The sequence below is a fragment of the Acinonyx jubatus genome, chromosome A1, assembly GCF_027475565.1.
Source record: "Acinonyx jubatus isolate Ajub_Pintada_27869175 chromosome A1, VMU_Ajub_asm_v1.0, whole genome shotgun sequence".
NCBI lineage: Eukaryota > Metazoa > Chordata > Mammalia > Carnivora > Felidae > Acinonyx > Acinonyx jubatus.
The window spans coordinates 68,987,684-69,013,592 of NC_069380.1; the positions used below are offsets into that span (position 1 = coordinate 68,987,684).

General features: G+C 41.8%; 1 protein-coding gene across 22 annotated transcripts in view; it reads right to left on the reverse strand.

Annotated features, from left to right (window-relative positions):
• DOCK9 (dedicator of cytokinesis 9) overlaps nucleotides 1–25,909 on the reverse strand; it is a 289,683-nt gene that overhangs the window by 46,951 nt on the left and 216,823 nt on the right. For 12 of the 22 annotated variants that reach the window (XM_053217409.1, XM_027065144.2, XM_053217352.1 and 9 more), the window contains exons 30-38: nucleotides 25,554–25,665; nucleotides 22,252–22,430; nucleotides 21,895–22,008; nucleotides 19,903–20,023; nucleotides 14,060–14,193; nucleotides 11,928–12,042; nucleotides 6,996–7,062; nucleotides 5,108–5,155; nucleotides 2,136–2,272 (exon numbers count right to left, since the gene is read on the reverse strand). In XM_053217409.1, coding sequence (XP_053073384.1) covers nucleotides 2,136–2,272; nucleotides 5,108–5,155; nucleotides 6,996–7,062; nucleotides 11,928–12,042; nucleotides 14,060–14,193; nucleotides 19,903–20,023; nucleotides 21,895–22,008; nucleotides 22,252–22,430; nucleotides 25,554–25,665 — 1,027 coding nt within the window. Of the gene's footprint in view, nucleotides 1–1,580; nucleotides 1,625–2,135; nucleotides 2,273–5,107; nucleotides 5,156–6,995; nucleotides 7,063–11,927; nucleotides 12,043–14,059; nucleotides 14,194–19,902; nucleotides 20,024–21,894; nucleotides 22,009–22,251; nucleotides 22,431–25,553; nucleotides 25,666–25,909 lie in introns of all 22 variants that reach the window. The other 10 variants (XM_027065148.2, XM_053217375.1, XM_027065145.2 and 7 more) reach the window with 2 other exon arrangements.

A 25,909-nucleotide genomic window follows, 5' to 3' on the forward strand; every position in this document is an offset into this window, starting at 1 on the left:
CACATACTTCTCTGTGGCTTCTGGGCAAACTGACAATTTGGAGCTCAAAAAGCTAACAGAGGGAAAGGCTGACACCACCCAAATACATCATCAGATTTAGAGTTGTAAATGAAGACTGAGTTCTTGAAGAAGACGCAAGGACTGTGAGACACCAGAACCAATTTGGGATGAGCAGGAATTGTAGGAACACAGGAGAAGGCTCAAAGAATCAGTTACACACTGTTTATTGGGAAGGCAGAAGGAGAAGCTCTGATGGAGGATGGTGTCACTGAAAACTGACTGAAGCAGAAACTATGGGAAGAAAGAGGAGAGAGGCAGGAAGGACGGGCTCTCCGTGGGTAGCAGGAAGAGAGGATGGATATCAACCACGTTAGCAATATGGTCCTTGGCTGCAAAACACAGCCAGCTGTCTCTCCCCTCCAATTCAAGCCACCATTGCAAAATCTGTTTGCAGTGGGAGAAGCTGCCGTAGTTCTTAGTGGATTAAGGTTATTTATTCATGTGCTGATCATTCACTTGACTTTTGTTTTCTGTGTTTCCTGAATGATTCTTTGGAGGCGGGGACTTGGTCTGTTGACTTATTTTTTAAAGTGCTTTAAAGTTTAAGTATTTATTTCAACTGATGGTGAGGTAGTCCCTGTGTTATAATCTGCACAAAGGCAGTGTAGCAACTTCTGCAGAACAATGGGAATTTAATTTCTGTTTGCTAAATGGGAAATGAAAACGAAAAACAACAAAATTTTTTGTTTTGTTTGTTTCAACCCCTTGGCTACAGAGCTAGAAAAAGCCCTAACAGACAAGAGGTGAAACAATGAAGTGCTGTGGCCTTAGATGTGTTACTAATATACGTCCTGCAGCTGAATATAGGACTCAGATCTAGCTCTTGAAAGCTACCAATTCAGTGTGTGGCAGGCAAACATAATACGGATCTATATTAAGCTTAGAATTTTATAGAGAGTCTATGCCCATTGCATTTAACTTCGTTGGTGTGGAAGAGGGGACAGCTGTTATATATTTCGATTCCTTGGCCTTCTTACTCTGAACTACTACCAACTTAAAGTATTGAGAATATTGTCTTTACTCTTAGCCTATATTAAGAAAGAGGTATGAAGATCACAATGAGTGCAATTCCTATGATTAGAAATGATGAGAAGATATTAATAACTACATTAAAGACATGGAATGAGAACAAATAATTGTCTAGATTAAACAACTAGCTACATTATACCTGGAGAAAAGATGAAACAATTCAGAGAACATGTCATTAACAGAAATGGTATTTATTATAAATGATCGCCATTAGTTTTTAAAATACTGCATGGCTGGTATTCTTTTAGGTTTTCTGCTTTGAGAAACCCTTAGAAAGATGAAACATGTACATGTTTCTAGAACTAGTACATGATGCCATGTCCCCTCTGGTGATTTGAAAAAAGTAAATTAAAACTATGCTCCCCCTTTTTGGTAGAATCTCTACTGTGAAGTTAGAAAGCCCCAAAGTTAGGAAGGCAAGATGAACGAAAAGGTCTCAGTTTGCAAGTGAAGCGGCCTCATAAGCAGACTCCAACCTGATTAAATCTTACCATTGTCTACAGAAATTCCAAGCACACTTGATATCTTTCTCACACTGAAAACACAGAAAAAGTCACTTTGTTATTGGCTTTTCCACACCCTCACAAATTGATTCATGGGCTTTATGTTTTCACAGCAGTTTAAGGATTAACATACATTCAAAGCTGGAATGTCAGAATGTGGACACGTGATCAGTTACATGCATGGGCTCAGAAGAGTGAAAGGGACCTGTTCCAGATGTCCTCAGGACTTCCAGAGGGAAAATGCAAGTATTAAGTTAAAAATATCAAGAGAATGTTTGGCTGTCAAACCTGCCAAATTTTACGTTAAAAAATACTGAACGGAGGGGTTGGGACACTTTCAGGTCTAATGCCGTAGCTGACCACGTTCCGCATTATGTCACTCTCCTTCAAAGAAGGGGATTTCGCCATGAACTCTTCATCCCACTTGCTCTGAGCTGGAAGAAAAGTCAGGTTGGTGATGTGGCGCAGTGCGGCCTGGGGCTCTCCCCTCTGAGGTGTCACATGAGATGGCTGGCTGTTACGATGGCATGTCATGGGACTTACTGTGGTTAAAAGTGAGAGAGTTATCCAGGCTGCCCAGCTGCTGCAATCTGGCATGCATCATTCCTGTTCTGTTACGGGAAACAGGCAATGTCTGAGACTTTCGATCATGAACTATGGGTCCCAACCCCTCCTGGTTCCTGCAACATGAGTGAAATGGGATAGAAGCAAAAGTTAGACTTGTTACACTGCAGCAGGACGAGGAGGGTTAGTGAGGCCAGGACACAGCACAAGGGACGGCCACACGCCAGCCACGTGCAGCGCAGCCTTCTGGGGCCAGAGGAGCCAGAGACGCACACACAGGCCTCAGCTCTAAAAGGGTTCACAGCAAAGCACCTGACGACAAAGAAGCAAAAACCAAGCTGAAGCAGGGAACTTTCCAGTTCTAGAAAGTACTTTAGAGATGCTGCTTTTAAAAAATTTGAGCATCTGTCTGAGGTGGTGCTAAAGATTAGCGTTCTGACAACTGCCAAACACCACGAACCTTTTCGGGTTAAAAAGGTTATTAAAGAGCAAAAAAAAAAAAAAAAAAAATTCTTTAATGAAAATAATGCATTGGAAGAAGCAGAGAACAAACATGCAATGAGAAGGATTATATGAGGCGGTTTTAACACCTTTATTCTTACCCAGGCAGGAAGGAGAAGAGCCACACACTTTGTTAAACTTGTCAGCAGTCAAGTAAAGAAAATAGAAAAGTGATCTGGGTTAGCAATCAAACAGCTAAACTTCCTACTGTGTACCATCACCAGAGCAGATGAAAAATGAGACCCGTGCTGGAATGACACCTGTCGCCCATCCCGTAGCCAACGGTCTCCCTCCCTGTGTTATTGTGTGGAGTAGGACAGGGCATGCACGGAGCGTCATCGGGCAACATGCTGCTGGGTGATTTCAGACTGACGTGATGAGAAGGCACAGTAGTCATCAGACCGGACTGCCACGGAGAGCAGACACCGAGAGCGTTTACACTACTGCTCAGGACCTTTTTCACGTGTAGCAGAGACCACGGCAAAATTTTCCATACGGCAGGGCACACAGCTCGCCACAGGGCACGTAACAAGTAACACTACCTTCCACTCCTGCCTTCCTATGCCCATCTGGTTTTAGGATAGTCCGAGGAAGCATACTTCTATATGCAAATATATACAGGGTGCTTATAAAGTCAGAAGACCTTTTTTTTTTCTTTTCTTAATTAAATTTACAGCCATTACAAGTTAACAGTTACACAAAACCCAATTCTAAAATATTTTGTTGGGACAGAAATCTTCGGCTTCCCACATTCACCATGTTCAGTTCTGTGGCATTTCATCCTATTTTGCACAACACTCTCCAAATGCCATCTTGTGATGTAGGTGACAGTTACTTCAAGGAGGCTGTGAAGCTTGCTGGGCACAGTGCCAGCAATATATGTGTCTGCCCATTTTCACGGGACAAAGTCAAAGCGAATAAAATCAAGGTGGGAGGCATTACTGTATAAGGTCACCTTGTATATACTTGCTTTTGGTACTCAAAAGTGCAAATGTAAAAATTACTGTTACAATAAAAAATAACAGCTAAAATTAGAGAACTTGTAAGTGCCGCTGCATTTCAGTTAAAAATAAAAAATATTAATAGGATAAAAGAATAAAATATGCTAAGTTTTCTTTAAAAAAAAACCACAACCTTTCAATGAACATAAAACATAATTCTGGACATTTCTCAAATATCCCAAGAAAAGAACAATGTTAACATAAAAAGTAAAATCTTCACATTCAAACAGTTCTTAAAAATCTCTTTCCCATTTCATTGCTGTAAAACAGAATCATAGATAAGAGAAAAAACCCTCAATTACTACTAAATTTTAAAGTTTTTTTTACAATGTAAATATGTTTACTTTAAATCAACTGCTAAAAACAGTAACAATAGAAAAATAGGATACTTAGACCAAGACCCTACAGATACATTATCACGGAATACGCAACACAGACAAAAACAAATACAGACACACTGAGAGTGGGTATAGGGCGGGAGTAAGAACTTGGTAATGACAAGATGTGCTCTGAGGAAATGCTTCCAAGAAGGACCTGCGTGGCTGTCCCTCAGCAGAGTTTCCAGGTCTCCTCGAGTTCAGGATGGATCTGAGAGTATGGTGTGGGGCAGGGCAATGAGGATGTATGATACTCAGCAAAGAGCCCCGGCCGGACAATAGTAGAGCATGGTCAGCTTAGTTAGAGAAAAAAATTTTAGAGATGGTTTTTGTGGAAGTCTAAACAAATCTGAGATGGACTGAAAACACTCTTTCATTAAGAAAAAAAGGCGGGGCGCACCTGGGTGGCTCAGTCACGTAAGTGTCTGACTTCGGTTTAGGTCATGATCTCGTGGTTCATGAGTTCGAGCCCCGTGTCAGGCTCTGTGCTGACAGCTCTGAGCCTGGAGCCTACTTCGGATTCTGTGTCTCCCTCTCTCTCTGCCCCTCCCCTGCTTGCACTCTGTCTGTCTCTCTCTCTCAAAAATAAAGAATAAGCATTTAATACATTTTTTAAAAAAGGGAGTGGTTATATGAGAAATTAACACCTTTGTAGTCTGGAGAAGGAATGGTAAAAAATGACCTTTGAAAGTCAAACAGGGAAAGGGGAAACCACTGAAGAAGAAGAAAAGAGCAAGGAGACACACCAGGAGGGGCTGGGAGAAGAGAAAGGGGACATGGAAGGAAGAGAACATGGCTGGGGTGGGGGGTAGAACTTGGAAGGAAGTGTACGAGAGCAGCAGCAGGCCATGAAGGGAAATCCTTCCAAGAGATGTGCATGAGGCAAAATGAGACAGAAGGAGTGTGGGAATGTAGGCGGAAGATGCTACCAGATTTGATGGCAGCAATCCAAAGACATCACGGCTGTTTATGAGAATTCCAACTGCCAATCATCACAGATGACGATTCCCACACATTCAGATCCAAGTGACACGGAGAATGATACACAGTTCAGACCAAACCCCCACAGTACCTGGCTATGTATCGCTTCCCCATGTACTGGAACTGGTGCAAGCAGACTCTGCAGACGGGATGAAAGATTATTAGAAAAACGGGAAAATAACTGTCGTCAATACGCTGTTTTAGTTAAGCCCATCAGGGGCGCCTGGGTGGCTCAGTCAGTTAAGCGTCTGACTTCAGCTCAGGTCATGATCTCACAGCTCGTGAGTTCGAGCCCCGCATCGGGCTCTGTGCTGACAGCTTAGAGCCTGGAGCCTGCTTCAAATTCTATGTCTCCCTCTCTCTCTGCTCCTCCCCTGCTCATGCTCTGTCTCTCCTTCAAAAATAAATAAAAACATCTAAAAAAAATTGAAAAAAAAACCCCATCAACAAGAACATTTACTAAACTCTTACACCTACCACTAGCCTCTTGCTTCTGGGGCTCAGAAATTCTCAGGAAGGTCCCTCTCGCCCAGAGACGGTTACTAACCTACCCTTGTTGTGCTGCTGTCGGTACTGTGCTGCATGGTCAGAGTCACAGAGAGGCTGGGACCAACAGGGCTGTCCACAGACTCAGGGTCTGGACGCTGACTCAGGCAGTTTGCCATAGAAATCACAACGGAGGGGCGCCTGGGGGGGCTCAGTCACTTAAGCGTCCGACTTCGGCTCAGGTCATGATCTCTTACTTCATGGGTTCACTCCCTACATCAGGCTCTGTGCTGACAGCTCAGAGCCTGGAGCCTGCTTCAGATTCTGTGTCTCCCTCTCTCTCTGCCCCTCCCCCGCTCATGCTCTGTCTCTGTATCTGTCTCTCTCAAAAATAAATAAACATTGAAAAAAATTAAAAAAAAAAAAGAAATCAGGATGGAAAACCTAGACACTGGTGCACTCTTCTAAACTGTGTATTTGTCCTCTGAGTAAGGAGCTCCCTCCTTTGGGTTTTGTAGATGGACTAGTCCCTTACAGACACCCAGTATCCAGTTTTTTGGTTTGCTGTAATATATCCACAACACTGATAGTTTTAAAAATCATGTATTTAATAAGAAGCAGCCACAATAATGTCCAGTATGTTCTTCTGGTGCTGAATCCCATCTGTCTCTCCCACCTTTAACTCAGCAGAGAGAACAATCCCGAGACTATGAACCAAGGCCACAATCCAAAATGCACAAAGTTCTGAACACCATAGGTTTCCACCTGAGTTTAAGCAAATACATTTGCAGCAAAATCATGACCCCAACTAAAAAGATCTAAAGCTACTTATAGTTATAACTTACCCCATTATTGTGAACAATCATAGTGCTGCAGAAAGTTTTTTTACTGCAGAAGCAATAATGTGTTTAATTGTGGGGTGCTGTCTGAGACCCCGCTGGGGTGTTACAGAATATGCTGTATATGTACATTTTCTAAAAATCTAATAAATTCTGGATTTGGAAAATCATTTGGACAAGGGACTGTGAATCTGTGTTTTTTAAAGTAGAGTTTATAGGAAATCAGAAATGTAAATTAAAGAGATAAAATGAGATAATATAGATAAAATGTGAGATTTCACTTATATTTCAAAATCATAGTTATTTTTCTGTCTCAGTTTTCACAACTGCTTGAACTAAATTAGATTCAATTTAGAAATGTAGCATCCACCCAATTCGGCTAATAAATTGTGCTATCTTATTAAAATGACTTATACACACAGTTAGCTCTCATCTATAACAACAATATCTCTAATAATTCAGGTTTGGTCACTGCCCACTGAGTCATGTGCTCCTGAGAGCAAGTGCTGGGGTCGGGTCCAGGAGAAAGAGCTCAAAACTAAGTGTGAGTATACAGCATTCCAGGTTCAACTACATTGTATTGCTCACACCTCTTAATCAGCCAGGAAAAATAAAGATTAAAAAAAAATCAATGAGCAAAACAAAACTACTCACTCAGATATTGTAAAAAAATCCATAAGTTCAGATGTTGAAGCCTTGTTCCAATACGTAAACAAAGCATCTAGAAGATAAACATTAATTTGGTCAGAATCACGATGTGTATTACATGCACGTGTGTGTGTGTGTGTGTGTGTGTGTGTGTGTGTGTGTGTATATATATATATATTTTTTTTTAGCCCCCAAAGGTTGACTGCCATGTGCAGCACCTCATTTGGATGTGTCTGGAGTCTTGGAAGCTGGACTCTCCTACATTCTCCCACAAATAGACCTTGAGAGCTTGTCTGGAGGTTCCAGCAGGGAAGCACAGCTATCATATACCTTTGACCCAAGAATGGTCCTCCTCTGTCAGGGAGGGTCGTCCTCTTTGACCAAGCGCACAGCTTTGGGAGGGACACACATGGAGCAGGGAGGGAGGAAGGGGACACCCACCTAGCCAGCCAGATTGGCCAAATCAATCCTGGCGATCAATGGGGTGACAGATGTCACAGCCAGATAACCCTCACATCCCTTTTTTTTTTTTTTCATTTGAGAGAGAGAGCATGAGTGAGGGAGAGGGGCAGAGAGAGAGAGAGAGAGAAAGTTTTAAGCAGGCTTCACACTGAGCCTGACACAGGGCTTGATCCCACAACGCTGGGATCACAACCTGAGCTAAAATCAAGAGTTGGATGTTCAAACGACTCAGCCACCCAGTTTCCTTTATAGTACACATTTAAGTTATATATAATGTGCTCTTAAATGGACCAGAAATTTCAAAGAATACAAGTAGGCATATAATCTCAAATTAGGCTCTCTCTTTGCTTACTACACAATCTCTCTCCAGTAAGGAATCTGTTGAAAATTCTTGTATGTACTTCAGTACCCTCTTCCTAGCACACACATGCAGAAATGGAGGCATACATGCTGCACACACTGTTTCTCCTTTGGGTTTCAATTCAACAACATAGTCTAGATCAATTCCAATCTTTTCCAAGTTGCATCATATTCCTCTCCATGAATGCACTGTGATTGAGTTAGCCAGTCCCTTACTGATAGATATTTACTTGTTTTTTTCTCCCTAATCTTTTGCCACCTTATATTATGGTTTGAAGAACATCCTTTTACATGGATGTTTGCATACTTGTCCAACTACATCCATAGGACAAATATTCTAGAAGTGAAACAGCCATGTCAAATGTTATGTGCATTTAAAATTTTGACAGATACTGCCAAATAGTTTTCCAAACATGCAATTTCCTGTTTCTCAGCATGATGATTCAGTATCCTCTGAATTAAGAAGTCACACTCATACCTGCTCTGCATCAAGATGACCTGGCATATTTTTAGTGAAGGCAAATCCTATAAATATATTTATAGGAAGCATTCTCTGTGTATGACCCTTAGCTTTTTAGCATTGCACAAAGAGTGTTATCATTGGATAGTTAAACACGTTTGCATTCTTTTTTTTTTACTGTTTATTTTTGAGAGAGAGAGTGCAAGAACATGAGTGGGGGAGGGGGAGAGAAAGAGGAGGGTATGAGAGGATCTGAAGCAGGCTCTGAGCTTTGTGTGGACAGCAGAGAGCCTGACATGGCACCTGAACTCACACACTGTGAGATCAAGATCTGAGTCAAAGTCAGAAACTTAACCGACTAAGCCACCCAGGAGCCCCAAACACTTTTGCTTCTTATATTTTGTCTCGGTTGGGAAATTGGTGAAGAGATTTCTCTCAGGAAAAAAAGCCAGTGAGTCTTGGGTCCTGAGGTGAGCGAGAGCATGTCTGCAGAGATGCTGATGGCTCATGAAGGTGCATGGCCGCAGACTTTTTAGTCCACACTTGTCTAGAATGGTGACAGGCAGGGGAAGCCATGGGAGGGAGATATATATATACGTATATATATATATGTATATATATATGTGTGTATATATATATATATGTGTGTGTATATATATATATGTGTGTGTATATATATATGTGTGTGTGTATATATATATATATATATATATATATATATATATATATATAGTGACTCTGTTCTCTTGCAGGCTCTCTCCTGAGTGGTCTCATGATTGCATACCTATCAAATCTGAATTCTCACCATGGCCAGAGGAAGAATTCCAATTTATAGATAAGCTAATGAAGGCTTAGAGAAGTCAAGTAATTCTCCCAATTACCAACTTGAAGAATCATGGTGGGATGGGGATTTAAATCAAGTATATCTGATTTTCATGTTTGTTTTTAAATGTTTATTTATCTATTTTGAGAAGGAGACAGAGGGTGCAAACAGGGGAGGGGCAGAGAATCCCAAGCAGGCTTCATGTTGTCTGTAGTCTGACGTAGGGCTTGATCTCACAAACCATGAGATCGTGACCTAAGCCAAAACCAAGAGTTGAACGCTCAACCAACTGAGCCATCCAGGTGCCCCAAGTACACCTAATTTTAAAAGCCACGTTAAGGGGTGCCTGGGCTGGCTCAGTCGAAGGAGTATGTGACTCTTGATCTCAGGGGCTTGAGTTCAAGCACCATGCTGGATACAGAGATTACTTAAATAAATAAAATTAATTTTAAAAAAAGCCATGTTTAGTCTACTAGACAAGTAAAATGAGTAGGTTGGTTCAGGGATTCTGAGTTTAGATTCCAGAGGGACAGAGTCTGGTTACTTGAGGTTGACCATCCTCATGTGGTGAGAACCCAAAGAGCCAAGTGAACATGGGAGGAGGGGGAGGGTGGCTCTCAGGGTCAACCTGCAGACATCTTTGGTAACCCCAGCACATATCAGACAAAACCGGCTGGCTAGCCAAGAGGCACCAAGCCGCCTTTCCTTTTGGCTATTGGCTGAGGCTGAGGCTGAGGCTACTGGCCAAGGAAAGGGGGAAGGACAACTAACCTCTATGAAGGAGGGAAGGGCCCAACACATAGAAGGTGCTCCTTGAATGTGGAATAAGGAAAAGAGTAGCTATAGAGTTACACAGTTGACTTTGGTTGTCTGTCTGGCAGAATACTCCAAAGGCAATTTCTCCCCCACCCCATACCATACACAAGAATCAAGTCCAGGTAGACGTTAAGATTTCAATGTGAAAGTTTAAATAAAATACCACTGTTAAAGAAAATGTAGAAGAATATCTTCATAACTCTGGGGGTAGATGAGGATTTTTTAAACAGGACACACACAAACATTCAAATTATAAAAGGAAAGAAATTGATAAGTTGAAGGTAATTTTTTAGAAAAGATGCTCTAAAACTGTTTTTGAAGAGATGGTTGCATTTTTCAAGTATGCACATGGCCTTCCAAAGTGCTGACTTTAACGGAAAACTTTCACTTGGATGCAAAATTTTGGATACTCTGGTTTTAAAAAGTAGTTCCATTCTGGTTATATATCATATTTATTATTTGAAACTTGAAATGTTTTAAAGAAAATTTTCAGCAAAGGAAAAAACAGAATTACAAGGCTGGCTAATAAGATTCACTCACCACCATGATGTAAAGTTCAGAACTTTTGATATTAAGGGAAGAATTTCAATTTTATAGCTCAAATATCAGAGTAAGTGCCCAGTGCTTTGCTATTTGGTCATCACTCAAGGAAAATCTTGTCTGTTGTTTATTTAAAGCTATTTTAAAATAAAGGTGACAGAAAAATAAAATAGTCCAGTCCTGAAGCACTTTAAGGACAGTATGCTGTTCCTAACATCTGAGTACTAAGGTCAGGCTGTTAATGCTATGGAAATGGAAGCTTGATATAAAAGTAAAACTATTTTTTAGACAGAAATGTCTTCCCCTGGGTGTTTAACGCCCATACCTACTACCACCACACACAGGCAGCACGAGATGCCTTCAACATTTTGTTTTCAAAAGACTTTGCTCACTCAATATGCTTCACAGTAAACTTTCTGATATGTTGCAGGGAAAGTAGGATAAGATTTTTGAACAAGTTAAGAAATGTGACCTTGTACCATGGCATGATTTCATGTGATTGCTCGTATGACAAAACCAGAGTTGAAATGTCTATTACAGATATTTAAAACTTTATTCTATTAAAAAAATATGGTCTTCAAACCCTTCAGAAACTTAACCTACTGGGGTGGCTGGGCAGCTCAGTCAGGGGGAGAGGGAGACACAGCCTCCAGGCTCTGAACTGTCAGGTTGAACTCAAAAACTGTGAGATCATGACCGGAGCTGAAGTCAGATGCTTAACTGACTGAGCCACCCAGGTGCCCCTCGACTCTTGATTTGAGCCCAGGTCATGATCTCACAGTTCATGAATTCAAGCCCACTGACAGCACAGAGCCTTCTTAAGATTCTCTCTCTCTCCATCTCCCTGCCCTTCCTCGACCCGTGCACACGTGTGCTCTCTCCAAAAATAAATAGCTAAACTTAAAAAAAAAAACTTAACATGCACACGTGTGCTCTCTCCAAAAATAAATAACTAAACTTAAAAAAAAAAACCTGAATCTACTATGATACTACTATTTCCACTAGAAAACGAAAAACTCACATCTCACTTCCAGTTAAAGCCAGGAATGTCACACACTCTCTAAATGGAATTGATGCTTAGATCCCCCAATACTACATATTCCAATTCAAGAGCCTGACTAGAAAGTTATGCAAGTTGCCAGTACGTTTGTTTGGACAAATAAAATTAAAAAAAAAAAATCAAAAGCTACCTCATTTATCTGCTTCTGTCTCATTTAAGATGGTACGTCTGAGTTTAATAAAAAATATTTTTAAATGGCCCATGCACATTTTAGAACTCATTTTCTAGAACAATTAGTAAAAATCTTTTTCCAAATTAAGACTTTTACTTCTACTACATTTAGTAAATTAACATGTATTTCAAACATGGAAGAAAAGCCTTTTAAATCCTTATATCCTTTCAAGCAATTACAAGTTTTAAAAATTAAACTAAATACTAAACAAAGAAAGTAAAACTGACATCCTTATTTTAACCTACCATCAGACATGCTTTTTAAGATGTAGAGGAAACACATCAGCAGGCTCTTAATCTCAGACTGGTCAAGTTTGTCACAGCGAACCACAGAATTTCCCAAAGCGCCACCTTGCTGGTGCTAAAAAAAAAAAAAAGGAAGTACAGGTGATTTTTTTATCCTTCATTACAGGGAAAACAAAACTAGGTTCATTCTTCTCCCTTGAAAGAGAAAGACTCTTAGAACTGAGTCAAATCACACAAATCGGAAGGTATAACTACTTTGTCAACAAACTACAGGCACACCTTCACCAAATACACACACAGGTGCTGGTGCATAGGAGCTCTGACTCGTCTCCTTTCACATACTTTCCTAAGAGACAAGCCAGAAGGCGCGGACTTTTCAAACTGGGTAACCATAGTTGTGGCTACCAGCTTAGTTCTGAAATGCCAAGTACAATCTCATGCAGAAAGTATGCGTACTAGGATCAGACACAGAAATGATGCTTCAGAAGACACTGCAGGATATGGTTGGGAACCATATTCTCAGGAGAACGCCAGTGGCTGAAAGAGCAAATAAAATCTATCCTGCTCCTGTGTACCAGCCACGAAAGCCTGGTGCTGAGTCACTGGCATTCAGCTGACAACGTGGGGCACCCTTGGGGAAAAGCGATAGGCAGGTACCCAATAGGGCCAAATAGGGACAGCTCAGCAGAGTGTGGCCAAAGACCCTAAATTGATGAGATCATCCCCTCACCAGCTTAGCCCAACACCGCAAACTTCTGAACACGCAGGGCACAGGGTGAGAGCAGTTTTGCCACTAGACAGCAGGTTCACGTTAAAAAAAAAAAAAAAAAAAAAGAACAAGAATCTCATCTCCTGATAAAAACACAGATTTTAAAATCTTCAAAGTTACATTTCCAATCGAAATCAGGATTTTATTATTATTTTTTTGCCAAATACCAAAGCAGAAAGATCAATTAAAAATATCTTTCATTCAAGGCATTGGGGGGCAATTGAAAAAAAATAACGATAAATGGGCTTAACTAACCACACACGTGTGAGTATTTCTAGTATAGGAAGAAACACAGGTGCAGTTAGTGGCAAAAGTGTCGTGCGGGTGCATCGTCTTGCCCACCCACTTCGCCAGGGCCACGAGGAGAACCCAGGACTTCTTGCAGTGGGAGGGAAGGAGCAGCATGCAGAGTTTTCTCTGGCAAAGGTGGAATCGTTAGAAGGGAAAAATCCACAGTGACCCGGTTTTTCCTGGCTGACTGGCAGCTCTCTTCCTCCTCTCCAGCACTGCGTATGATGCAAGCGGAATGCCTCCTGAGCGGCTTCTCACTCTACACGTGAAGGCAAGTCATGGTCAAGGGAGAAGGTCAGTATGTCATGACGCACACTGAAATGCTGGCGTCTCTACAGAATGGCACTGGAGGATAATCGTGTCAATGCCAGCCACAGAAGTACAGGTATGGTTATAACCCTGATTTTCCACGTGCCTGAGAGCTAGAAGTACATCCCTAAGCGGTTCACCTGTTCAGTGGTGCGCTTGCCTAGAACTTGAAATAACTCAGGAAAATGGTGGTGAAGGCAAAACCAATCTACCATTGTCCCGGGTTTAAAGTCAAGCTTTATCCATTCCCACAAAGTTCCAAATAGCCTGACCCTTGATTATTTCAAGAAAAAAAAGTTAAATACGAGGAGGATGCGTTGTGTTGGGGGTACCAGTGTGAGACGGTTTTCAATAAAGCCTTACCCCTGAATCACCTATATGATGAATTAATTTTTCTGGAGCTGGCTTTGGACTCAATACTCATTTGTATGGAAAACTGTGTATAAATGGTATTCTCTGACAGGCCATGGGCATTTTAAATGAGTGGCATTTTGATCTCCCTACCTGTCCAACCTGCCAAAACTATTTGCTCAAGGTCCTCCACTATAAACATTGCCCCTATCTGAACTCCTGGAAACAGGAATTGGGGTTTCAGGAAATGGGCTCCATCCTTAGATAATACTCTGATCATCTACTCCAGGTTAATAGACTTATTTAAAAAAAAAAAGTCACACTTATTGAACACTAGAACATGAAGCAAGGTTTACTTTGTGCTAAATCCATTAGTTTTAAGAAATATTTAAGTTAGATGACAAGAAATTACCTTATCCAGGGAATTGCTTTTCTCACTATTCCTTTCTGGAAGGCTGTTCCCCGAATCTGTGCTTATGAGGGATCCTCTCGAATCAGCATTTCTCACACTATTGATGTTTGGAGTTGACGTCGTATATGGAGAAGCTAAAGGGAAATTTAATCCAAGACCAAAGATATGGTGAGACAGAACAAAATAAAGGTAAGTGCTGAACTTTAAGGGAAATTGCTTTTATGGCCCTTGTTTCTTCTGTTAGGAAGCTGGCTCAAGCACTGCATTCAACTACCTCACCTTTAAAGAACCAGACCATGGGGCGCCTGGGTGGCTCAGTCGGTTAAGCGCCCGACTTTGGCTCAGGTCATGATCTCACGGTTCGTGAGTTCGAGCCCTGCGTCAGGCTCTGTGCTGATAGCTAGGAGCCTGGAGCCTGCTTCACATTCTGTGTCTCCCTCTCTCTCTGCCCCTTCCCTGCTTATGCTGTGTCTCTCTCTGTCTCAAAAATAAATAAACATTAAAAAAAATTAAAAAAAAAAAAAATAAAGAACCAGACCATCATCTGAAACGCTCAGACGGAACCATCAGTTCCATGGCTTGTGAGAAGCCACCTCTGATTTCTTCAGGCTAAAGGAGCATACGGGGTTTCAGAATGAGATAAAGGCTCAAAAAAATATATATTAAAAAGGCAAATCCACCTGCAACTATCAAATCAAAAAACTAAACCAATTCAATAAAACCACAGTATTCAAACTGTATGCTAAGGTGACCTGAGAAACTCAGAGGGGTGTCTGGGGATATTTTACATTTTCAAGAAAAACACAGTGATACATGACATCTGCTGAAACTGTAGTTTCCATGTTAGATCGTGCTACATTCCTTTCGATGATGTTGTGTCTTTGTGAAGCTAGGTATTTGGCGGCTGCTGTGATTAAAAGCAAGTACTGGGTGAAAAATCACTGTGGACCAGGAACGTGAAGATGGTGGTGAGCAGTCTGATTCCAGCTGAGAAGCTGGCCAGTGCCTACCAGGCATACACAATCCCATTGGTAATGGCTGTGGTGTGGTTATTAAAATTAAAATAATTTTCCTTTAAATTTATGTATTTTTCAAATGCCTACTAAGTTGTTCAGATATGAGAAGTTATTAGGTTATTTTGGGGCACCTGAGTGGCTCAGTCAGTTAAGCATCTGACTCTTGGTTTTGGCTCACATCATGATCTCACAGTTTATGAGATCGAGTCCTGCACAGGACTCGGTGCTGACAGTGTGGAGCCTGTTTGGGACTCTCGCTCTTTCCCTTACTCTGCCCCTCCCAGCTCATGTTCTCTCTCAAAATAAATAAATAAACATTAAAGAAAAAAACCTTTTTAGGTTTTTTTGGCTGTAAGCACCTTATCAACAGAACTGCTGGGTGTTTCATTCTGGCCTGGGGACTCCATAGAAAACTCACTGTGACGGTAAGCATGCTGCAAACTGAGAATGGTTGGGAATCTCTGCAACAGTTACGAGCAGAAATGAAATTTAACTTAGAAGTAAAATTTGTGACATCCATGAAAAAATAGCATTTGAAGGCAGAAATCAGCCCCTACACCTCATTACTATGGAATTTTTAAAAGTAATGGATGGACTTCCTGCTTAGATAAGATTTAAGTACCTCACTCACATAATTTAAAACGACTGTCAAACTTCCACATTCGTGCTGAACCCAAACGGCCTGGCTGGTTGTGCACACTGCATGAGCGAGCACAGCCTCCCACACCCAGGCTGAAGATGCCGTTCCCTAACGCTAGGAACAGGCCGGGGTTTTCAGATTTCCAGATGCAAATGAGCTGCCGGAATGAGCTGCTTCTAAATTAATCCAGCCCTTCACCTGACACTACGGCCATACCTGAAACTGACTCAGCATATTAAAATTAAGAAAAGAGCCAGGGGAATTGGAACATGCAAGTGATGGCTGGAATATGTAAACCATTGGCCCCCCGCTGCCCCATCCCAGAGCAGAAGCTGTGTGATTGACTGTCATGGGGAAAAGGCAAAAATCTATGAAAAATCTAGAGCCTTTTTCTATACTTAGAGATAAAACACACATTATGACTGAATTTTAATTATAGTCTTCCTAATATAACCAGGCTTCATATTTAATGTAGAACATAATGATCATGAGAAAGAGGTCCTCAGTAAAGCAAAATTAGACTCTAAATTCCCAGAGTTTTAGGATCAGTTCCAGAAACGGAGTCCTAATCTAAGGCAAACAGATGGAAATGCAATAAATCAAAATCAGCATGCTTAGTAGAACTATGTTCCCATTGTGTGTGTGTGTGTGTGTGTGTGTGTGTGTGCATGTGTGTGTGTTTAATATCTCAGTCCAGTGCATAACCTTTAAAAGTCTTAAGCAACATGTAAGTGAAATGGAAAGAAGTTTAATTCACCTCTGTCTTCTTTGTGCAGACAGCCCAGTGCAAAACACTGAGTAGATGGAAAAAGAAACCCTGAGTCTAAGAGGCGTGTCTTTTTTTTTATTTTTAAAATTTTAATTTTTTTAGAGAGTGTGCAAGTGGGGGAGGGGCAAAGGGAGAGACAGAATCTCAAGCAGACTCCACGCCCAGTGCAGAATCTGACAAGGGACTTGATCGCACAACCATGAGATCATGACCTGAGCCAAAATCAGGTCAGATGCTCAACTGACTGAGCCACCCAGGCACCCAGAGAATGTGTACCTTTTAAAGCAAATGTAATCTCAGAGCAGTTTTCATCCAGGCAATGAATCCGTTCTAGAAATCTTCACGCACCACATTCCAAAGGCATTTAAAAACAACTGCGGAAGGTGCTTTCTCAAGGATTTCTACTAAACAGAGATGTAAGGAGAAAGTCTGCTCTCAAAGGATAGGTACTAGGACTAAAGTTAACTGGAAACTCCTTGAAGAATAAAAGAAGAGTTGCTCAAGCTACCAGAAAACAATTAGCAAACTCAGTTCAAAGGTGGGGGCTTTTCTGGAAGGCATTCCTATAAGGAACAAAGATTTAAGTATTTAAAGATGGGGGTAATAGACATGAAGCTTGAGTATAAGTAAGTCTGTTATGGTGAATTGCTATGAAAAGTAGATTCAGATCTTTAAATTTAAGAAAGAGAAAGAGATTAAATTAGTCTCAAATACTTTTCACAACTTCATCATGAACACAGAGCAACTGGAGGTCATTAATGCCATTTGAGTCTTGCTAATGGTACCCAATGGCTCATTTTTACATTCTCAAGGCATCCCACACCCTAACAAGGTGAATGCGGAATTGGAGAATAAATGCAGAGTCAAAGCATCACTTCATTCGAGTTTGGTCATTTCCATAAAGTCTTGAATCCTACAGAGTACTGGTCGAGAAGGTAAGATTTCAACACATTCCTGGGCCCCGAGAGTCCTGAAACTGGCTACTGAGAGTATATCCCAAAGCGTGCATGACACTGAAGAAATGTGTTTGTTATAATGCAGGCAGATGACAACACCGAGTGTCACCATGCTGAGCACTGTGCACATCTATGAGCTTCCCACCCCTGGCCGCGACTTTGTTGATGTGGACACCGATGGTGAAGAGGAGAGACACAGTGCCCAGGGCAATTAGTAAATGACAGAGTATGGATTCAAAACCGCCTCTGTGTGACTTTAAAGCCAGTGCTGTGAACTCTTGCAGACCAAATCTTCCCAGGAAAGACCCTTTCCCGCTCCTGAAGCAGTGGCTGGGTGTGTGGGCAGAACAGGGCGAAGAAGACAGAGTGAAGGCCCCAGGGGAGAGGCAAGTGCAAACATCACATGCCAGTCTCTATTCTGAGCATTCTGCATGAATTAACTCATTTAATCTTTATGACACCTAATGAGACAGCTATAACTATGAAAATCATAGGGCACCTGTGTGGCTCAGTCGGTTAAACGCCTGACGTCAGCTCAGGTCATGATCTTACAGTTTGTGAGTTCAAGCCCCACGTTGGACTCTGTGCTGACAGCTCAGAGCCTGGAGCCTGCTTCAGATTCTGTGTCTCCCTCTCTCTCTCTGCCCCTCCCCTGCTCGCTCTCTGTGTCTCTCTCTCAAAAATAAAATAAACATTAAAAAAATTAAAAATACATACATAAGCATAAATAAGATTAAGGGTTGGGTACTGTAGGATAAATCTGGGCATGGTGTGGGGTTTCTGACTTTATGTTCTGCTCAGTTTCATCATCTACATGAAACAGCATCTTCACATCAAACACAAGGGCGCCTGGGTGGCTCAGTCAGTTGAATGACTCTTGATTTCAGCTCAGGTCATGATCTCGAGATTCATGGGATTGAGCCCCGAGTCGGGCTCTGCGCTGACAGCACTGGGCCTGCTCGGATTCTCTCTCTCCCTCTCTCTCTGCCCCTCCCCTTCTCTCTCTCTCTCAAAATAAATAAATAAACTTTTTTTTTTTTTTAAAAAGATCAACACAAAAGGTAAAGACATAAATTTAGAATGAACTACATTCCTGAAAATTAATTTGCTGAGAGGACTGCCCTTTATTCTGTCCTGTGAGTTAATTCCATTCCTGGGTGTTCCCAGCACTGGTCACGGCAGGATGCTTTATTTATTCAGAGCGTAGTGAAAGAGAGAAATGAAGACGGAATAAAGTGATTATCCGTGACAATGGTACGAAGACACATCTATGTTTCGTAACATTATCTTTAGGAAGGGGCTGATGCAGGTGCTCAGTTAGTCAGAGTTTTAATAAGTACTTTCTCAGGGACAAAACAGAAGAACATAAGGGAGGGGAAACAAAAATAATATAAAAACAGGGAGGGGGACAAAACATAAGAGACTCATATATATGGAGAACAAACTGAGGATTACTGGAGGGGTTGGGGGAGGGGGGATGGGTTGAATGGGTAAGGGGCACTAAGGAATCTATTCCTGAAATCACTGTTGCACTATATGCTAATTTGGACGTAAATTACAAAAAAAAATAATAAAATAAAAAAAAACTATATATAAAAAAGAAAACAACGTATACAGTGAATAAATAAAAAAAATAAGTACATTTCTCAGGTATTTTCTTACACAGAACTACTCAGTTTGAGTCTCGATCTATCCCAGCTGCTTTCTTCTCCATGGGAATGGCTCTTACAATATGTCAGAGAGAAAATAATCTTCTAGGAACGATTTTAGAAAACTGATTTTAGAACTGCATTCTCACCAGAGACCATTATCTCCTCAGTAATTATTTTATCATAGTTCATCAAAATCACTATCACCACAAATAAATCCTACCCATAGCACCACCACCCCCCCACATCTGCAAAGATCCTCCTTTTCTAGAAACATAATCCAATTTGAAAGTTTTAAGTTTTTGTTTTTTGGGCTTTTTTTTTTGAGACAGAGACAGTGGGAGTTGGGGTGAGGGGCGGGGGGGTGGGCAGCAGAGAGAAAGAGAAAGAGAAAATCCCAAGCAGGCTCCAGTGCTGCCAGAACAGAGCCCCATACAGGGCTCGAACCTACAAAACCAGGAGATCATGACCTGAGCCAATAACCAAGAGTCGGATCCTTAACTGACTGAGTCACCCAGGTGCCCCTGAAAGTTTTAAATGATAACTTAAGCATTAACAAAAACAAAAAGCAAACAGCACAGATATGTGATTAAGTATACTGAATTTGCAGTGCAGGAGAATTTGGAGGGTCTGTATTTCAGTGTAGAGTGGAGGGGTTTCATTCATTAAATATTAAAACCAGAAGAAGAACATTCAAGGGAGAAACTCAGACTTTAAGGTTCTAATTTGAAAGTCGGAGTGGCTCCCACACTGCAGGATGAAGGTGCTTTCAGAATGAGACCAGGGAGAAGCAAACAGAGCACGAAACATTACCGATGCCAGAGATGGCGCCAAACAGGTCCTTGTGCAGGCTGTTGTCCAGAGCGATCCCAGGCTTCTGCGGAGTCACCAGCGGGTTCGCAGCTGGCAGCGGAAGCGATTCCTCCTTCACAGTCTGCCCAAGGGGAGAGGGAAAAGAAATAGTTGAAGACGTTAGAAGAGTCGTTGGCTGCTCTTGGAAGTGTGAAGGCACATGCCAGCAGGGGACACGTGGCCGAGACGGACACGCAGCGTGGGAGAAGCAGGTGCACCGCGTGCAGCGGAGGGAGGAGGTTGGCAGAGGCAGCAGACCAGGCACGAAACTGGGGACAGCACAGCCTCGGCCCATAAAGTCACTATTTGTTTCCCCAAAATGTCTAGCACGTTCCCTTTCCAGACCTCCGATGCCCAACATTTCTTTAGATTGTTGTGGAATGTTACTTCCTCAGGGAAAAAAGCCTCACATGCCCCTTCTAACTGGAACATGGGAAATCCTCCCAAATGAGCAGCACTGGAAAGCTCTGCAAGCTTGCAGCTTCATGTGAACTCCCAGTCAGTGGACGAATTATGTTAATTTTGAAGTCATGTGATAAAAGGGATTTTACTGATTTTCTCAGGATTGAAGCAGTACAGAGAGATAGCATTATGCCCTGAATGACTTATCCAGATCAGAAAAGCAGACAGGTTCAGAGGATGCATGTGTGAATACAATGTTGTACATACAGCGTGAGATTAGTGCGGGGCATCTTATTTAAGGACAGTGCCCTTTGGAACTACAGAACCCATTCTACACATACAGGGTATCTCAGCATGCCTTGATTTAGGAGATGTGTCCAGAAGAGGACAGACAGTATAAAAAATGGGACGGTGCAGCACTGGGGGGGAAAGGGACAGAAGCACACACGACAATTCCCCAGGGTATGCCATAATCACAAAGTGGCAAGACTAACACCTGAGCCAGTTCACGGGTCCAGAATAAAAGCGGAAAGAAGATCGCTGCACTGGTAGTGTGTGTGCAAATGAATGGTAGACAGTCCCCAACCCAAACATTTTGAGATCATCTCTGGGATCACCCTTCAATCAACTTAATTTCCAATACATCTTCCAATGACTGCATGAGGATAATATAAATTAAGATGCCTGTTCTTGGAGGTGGGGCCTTGTATCACTCAGGTTGGCCTCCCTGACATCTAGTCTGAATTTCTAATTTTACAGACACTGAGAAACTCTAGCCCTAAGACGTGGCTTTTCCACGACTTGTTAGCATGTTACTATCAGAATTAGGGCTACTAGCACTGAGCTCTCATAGTACACAGGTTAGAACAATGCTTTTTTTCTTTTAACCTCCTCTCCCCATAAATTTTTGTTGAATACACAGTGAAGGTCCTTATATCTTACAAGATATGGTCCAGCAGGAAAGCATGGTTTGAATAATGATTTTCAACCTAACAGTTGAAGGTTAATAGACTGGCTCCATCTTAGCCAGAAATGCAATTAAACAAGAGTACTATGGACTATTATGGTTTGGGTGGAGGAAAAAAAAAAAAAGAATGGATGTGTCCCCTGCAAATTCATACCCACCCAGAACCTCGGAATGTGACCTTATTTCTAGATGTGATGAAGATGGAAGGTAAAATGAAGTCATCCTGGCTTAGGAGGCCTACATCCAATTACTGTGAGAAAAGAAGAGGACATCAGAGACCCAGATGCACGCCAGGGGGGAGGCCCTGTGAAGGCGGAGGCCGAGACTGTAACAACGTGGTCACAAGCCAAAGAACGCAAGGATTTGGGGCAACCACTGGAAGCTGTGAGAGAGGCATGGAACAGACGTTTCACACGGAGCCTCCAGAAGGGACCATTCCTGCGGATACCTTGATTTTGGACTTCTGGCCTCCTGACTGTGAAAGAATGAAATTCTGTTGTTTTTGGCCACCCAGTTCGTGTGACTTGGTTAGGGCAGCCACAGGGACGAATGCAGACTGTACCTAGATGTATGTGCTTACGTACACTGCCGGGGTTCACGGGGAAGGGTGACACATCCCTCACGTTGATCCGCTGCACGTTCTCGATTAGCAGACCAAACAGAGGCAGGTAGAGAGTGGCTATCCTTGCTTGATGGCTCTGAAACAAAGGCACACAGTGCAAGTTTACCCCAAGGCTCTGAGAATTTCACGATGGACCAAGCTGGCACTGGCCACCTCCTGTATTCGGATCCTTGCTACGAAGACTATTAGATTTTACTGTGTAAAGAGCGAAGGGTCTTAGTGAGGTTACCGCTAATTTTCTAATTGGTTACTTTCTCTGTAATACTTAAAATGAAGGACATTTACCAATCCATATTTCCTTCCACTGGGGTCCACTCACCCTCGAAGCATATCTGTCATCAAAAGAATGCTTTATCAGCAGGTTCTTGAGCACGCTGATGGCAATCAGTCGGACCTCCCTAAACTCTTGGAGGGCGGTCCCCACCTCCCTCAGCAACAGCCCCACCAAGAAGTGGTTTCTACAGAACTCGTCTGTTAATGAGTAGTCAAGCTGGAGATCTGAAATGAGGGACAGAAACTGCTTTAGTTCCAGAGGCTATAATGCACTTTGAATAAAACAAGCCAAACCCACCCTCTGCATTTAGCCCACCCTGTGTGTCAACAGATGATTAAACTTAACTTCACTCGGGAAAAGGTGGGTTATCTAAAATACTGCTCTAATTCCTGGGGCTCCTGGGTGGCTCAGGTCATGATATCACAGTTTGTGAGATCGAGCCCCAGTCGGTCTCTGTGCTGACAGCTCAGAGCCAGGAGACTGTTTCGTATTCTCTATCTCCCTCTCTCTCTGTCCCTCCCCTACTTGCCCTCTGTCTCTCCCTCCCTCTCAAAGATAAATTAACTTTAAAAAAAACATACTGCTCTAGTTATCACATCAAACTCTTAAACAAAATTTAAATACAATTAATTGTACTGGACTTTGATTTTAGAAGATGTTACATCTTGCATAAATATTAAGTTAGTGAATAGTTTTAGTACTAATTTTTGGAATACACAACATGTTATACTACAAATGAAATTTGGTTATCGATGTGAAATAGAAAATAAAGTTATTGTCTAACTGACATTATGGAGAAGTAATTTGTACGTAACAAACATGTCACTAAAGAAAGAATAAATACACATAGTCTATTAAAATATTTGTTCTTTACTACTTGAGTTCATCAATCCATTTTCTGGTCATTAAAGCCTATATGCTCTCATTAAAACCCAATGTGTTTAAAAAGAACATGTTAGCATATAACCTATTTATTCTGCTATCACTGAATGAAGAACTTCCTTAACATAGAATTTTAAAAAATTTACTCAGTACTTCTACACCTCTATAAGTAAGTTTAAAAAACTAATATCAACTAAAACTGAAATACACAAAGCACCAAGCTAAACTAGTAAGTCATCAGCAAGGTAAGTGATAAAACTGGTATCTCTTATGGAGAACAAATAGAAGGAAATGTGAAATCTACTGAAGGAGGGTAAATAAAAGCAACTCAGGGGCACCTGGGGGCTCAGTCGGTTGGGTGGCCGACTTCGGCTCAGGTCATGATCTCACAGTCCGTGAGTTCGAGCCCCGCATCGGGCTCTGTGCTGACAGCTCAGAGCCTGGAGCCTGCTTCAGATTCTGTGTCTCCCTCTCTTTCTGCTCCTCCCCTGCTCACTCTGTCTCTCTCTCTTAAAAATAAACATTAAAAAAAAAAAAATTTTTAAAAGCGACTACACATCACTCTCAAGTTGAAATACACCTTTCAGTAAGCTGTAGCTAGAATCTCAATTCTTTAATATTGAATCCATTATTAGAGGAAAATCTATACACCCCTTCTTCGACTTTGATTCCATATTAGTTACTTCTAAACCTATCCAAAATACCGACCCAAGTCCTATGCAGAAGGCCAGGGAAAAAGTATCCATCTTTCCAGAATAATCATGTCCACTGTTTACGACTGTTTTAAGCTCTGTTTACTCAAATGACAGTTCATAGCTTGAATTCACATAAAACCCTTAGGAGAAAGTTGTGGGTTTAACTGCATATGTGTGCGTGCATGTGTACAGAGAAGGGGGAAACAGGTGAGAAGGGAAAGGAAGGAGAATGCTCAAAACATGGACTCCTATCAATGTCATAAGGTATATTATCTGTAGGTGACCCACATCCACCTGCCAGGGTAGCCCCTCTTGGTCCCAAATACTCTGACAATCTACTAAGAGGTTGTCTGAGTCTGCTGGGCACCTGACCCTTGACCCAGGATGCTCACCCCACCTCACCCAGCTTTTTGCCAATTATCACCCCAAAGTCACCTTTCGCAGTGAGGCTTTTCCTGGCCACCCTCTCTCAGATGCCCCCCTGCCCATTTCATACCCCCCCCTCCTTGCTTTAGTTTTCTCTCCTTAGCGCTCATCACTAACATGCCACATATTTCACTTCAGTAAAACAGCCAGGCATTTTCATCCCCCTAGTCTATGACTGCATCCCAAAGTCATGGGTACCCTAGCCACCCTTGGTGCCAGCTAAATATTTGTTGAATGCATGAATGCCCACACCAGGGCCCCGATCCCCCTGCTTGCTCCTTAAAAGGCAGTCCAAGTCTGTCTTGGGGAAAGACATTTATGTGTCCGAACGAATGCTTTTGTGTGTTTCTGAGTTCCCGAGGCCGTTGATTTAGGTGTCATTAATAGTTTGGGGACATCCTTCTGCTTTTTCTCCCTTTTAGCATAAGTCATCCCCAGCACACACAAGACACTAAACTCAGTAATACCACTTGACAGACTTGACAGACTATTTTCGTTTGGCTTAGTGAAGACAAAGAAATCTCGATGAGTTTCCTCTCTTCGAACTTTAAGATACACGACAGTTAAAGACTCAACATGCAAACGTAAAACGCATGTGAAAAGCCGTGTGGCTCCTGATTCAGGTCCCTGCCACCACTACGGACAAGGACTATGAAAATGGCAGAACAGGACATTTCTGGAGTAAAGCAGGGCTTTTTTTTTTGTATGACTTCTTAAAGAGGTATCCTAGAGGACCTAGGGACCCCAGGAGCAAAAACCCAGATGCCCACCCCGGGGGTGTTACAGCAATATCTTAGCCGCGGTGAGAGTAAATCCACTGGTTTATCGTGAATTTGAGAACTAATCCAAATAGCATATGGGAACCGCCGAAATGGAGAGCATACGTAAGCATCTCGGCAATGACTTGCATTCTCTTTCTTTTGAAGGAGGAAAATGCAAGAAAGCAAGCGGTCACACCCACACCTACCTACAGGAGTGTCATTTGACTCCACAGTTGGTGAAAGAAAAGCTAATTCATAAGAAAAAAGGAAAAGTGAAACAAATCAAAAAATAAACTACAGTTAAGTAAAATGGATTTTTATTTAAGCAAAGGAATTTTTCAGCGAAATAGGGCCTCACCGACATGACCTACAGTCTAGTAAGTTTGCTGGCGAGTAAGTTCCCACACGACACTTTACCAATAGTTTTTTTTAATGGAAATTTAACAAGAAAAAAATGAACTCATCAATAAAAAAAAAATTAGAAAATTCCAAGGTCACATTTGAGTCCATTCTCTTTTCTTATTAAAAATGGATGGCTCTTTTTGTGAAAAGACTCAGATTAATGTATGTAGAGATAGATTACCTTGGTATCTTTGGATCCTGCCTTTTCCGAATGGCATGGGGAGATTCAAAGGTATATAGTGTTCGTGATTGCACACCACACGGAGAAATTCAAACTTGTATTCAAAGAGAGTCTGCAGGAAACAATGGTCAAAGATAAATACCTCACTGAATACACAGCACTCTAAAAACCTGTTAGAAATCATACACCCAGTCTTTAGCTTCATGACCCTCTTAAAACCGCATGTTCTATGCTATGTTACAGATTTTAGAATGGCTGTAGGGATTTGTTTGAAAACTGGGAATGTATTTCATTAAACAATGTCCTCCACTGACTCTTAGGACATTTATTCTTTATGCTTCTCCTACTTCAAAAAA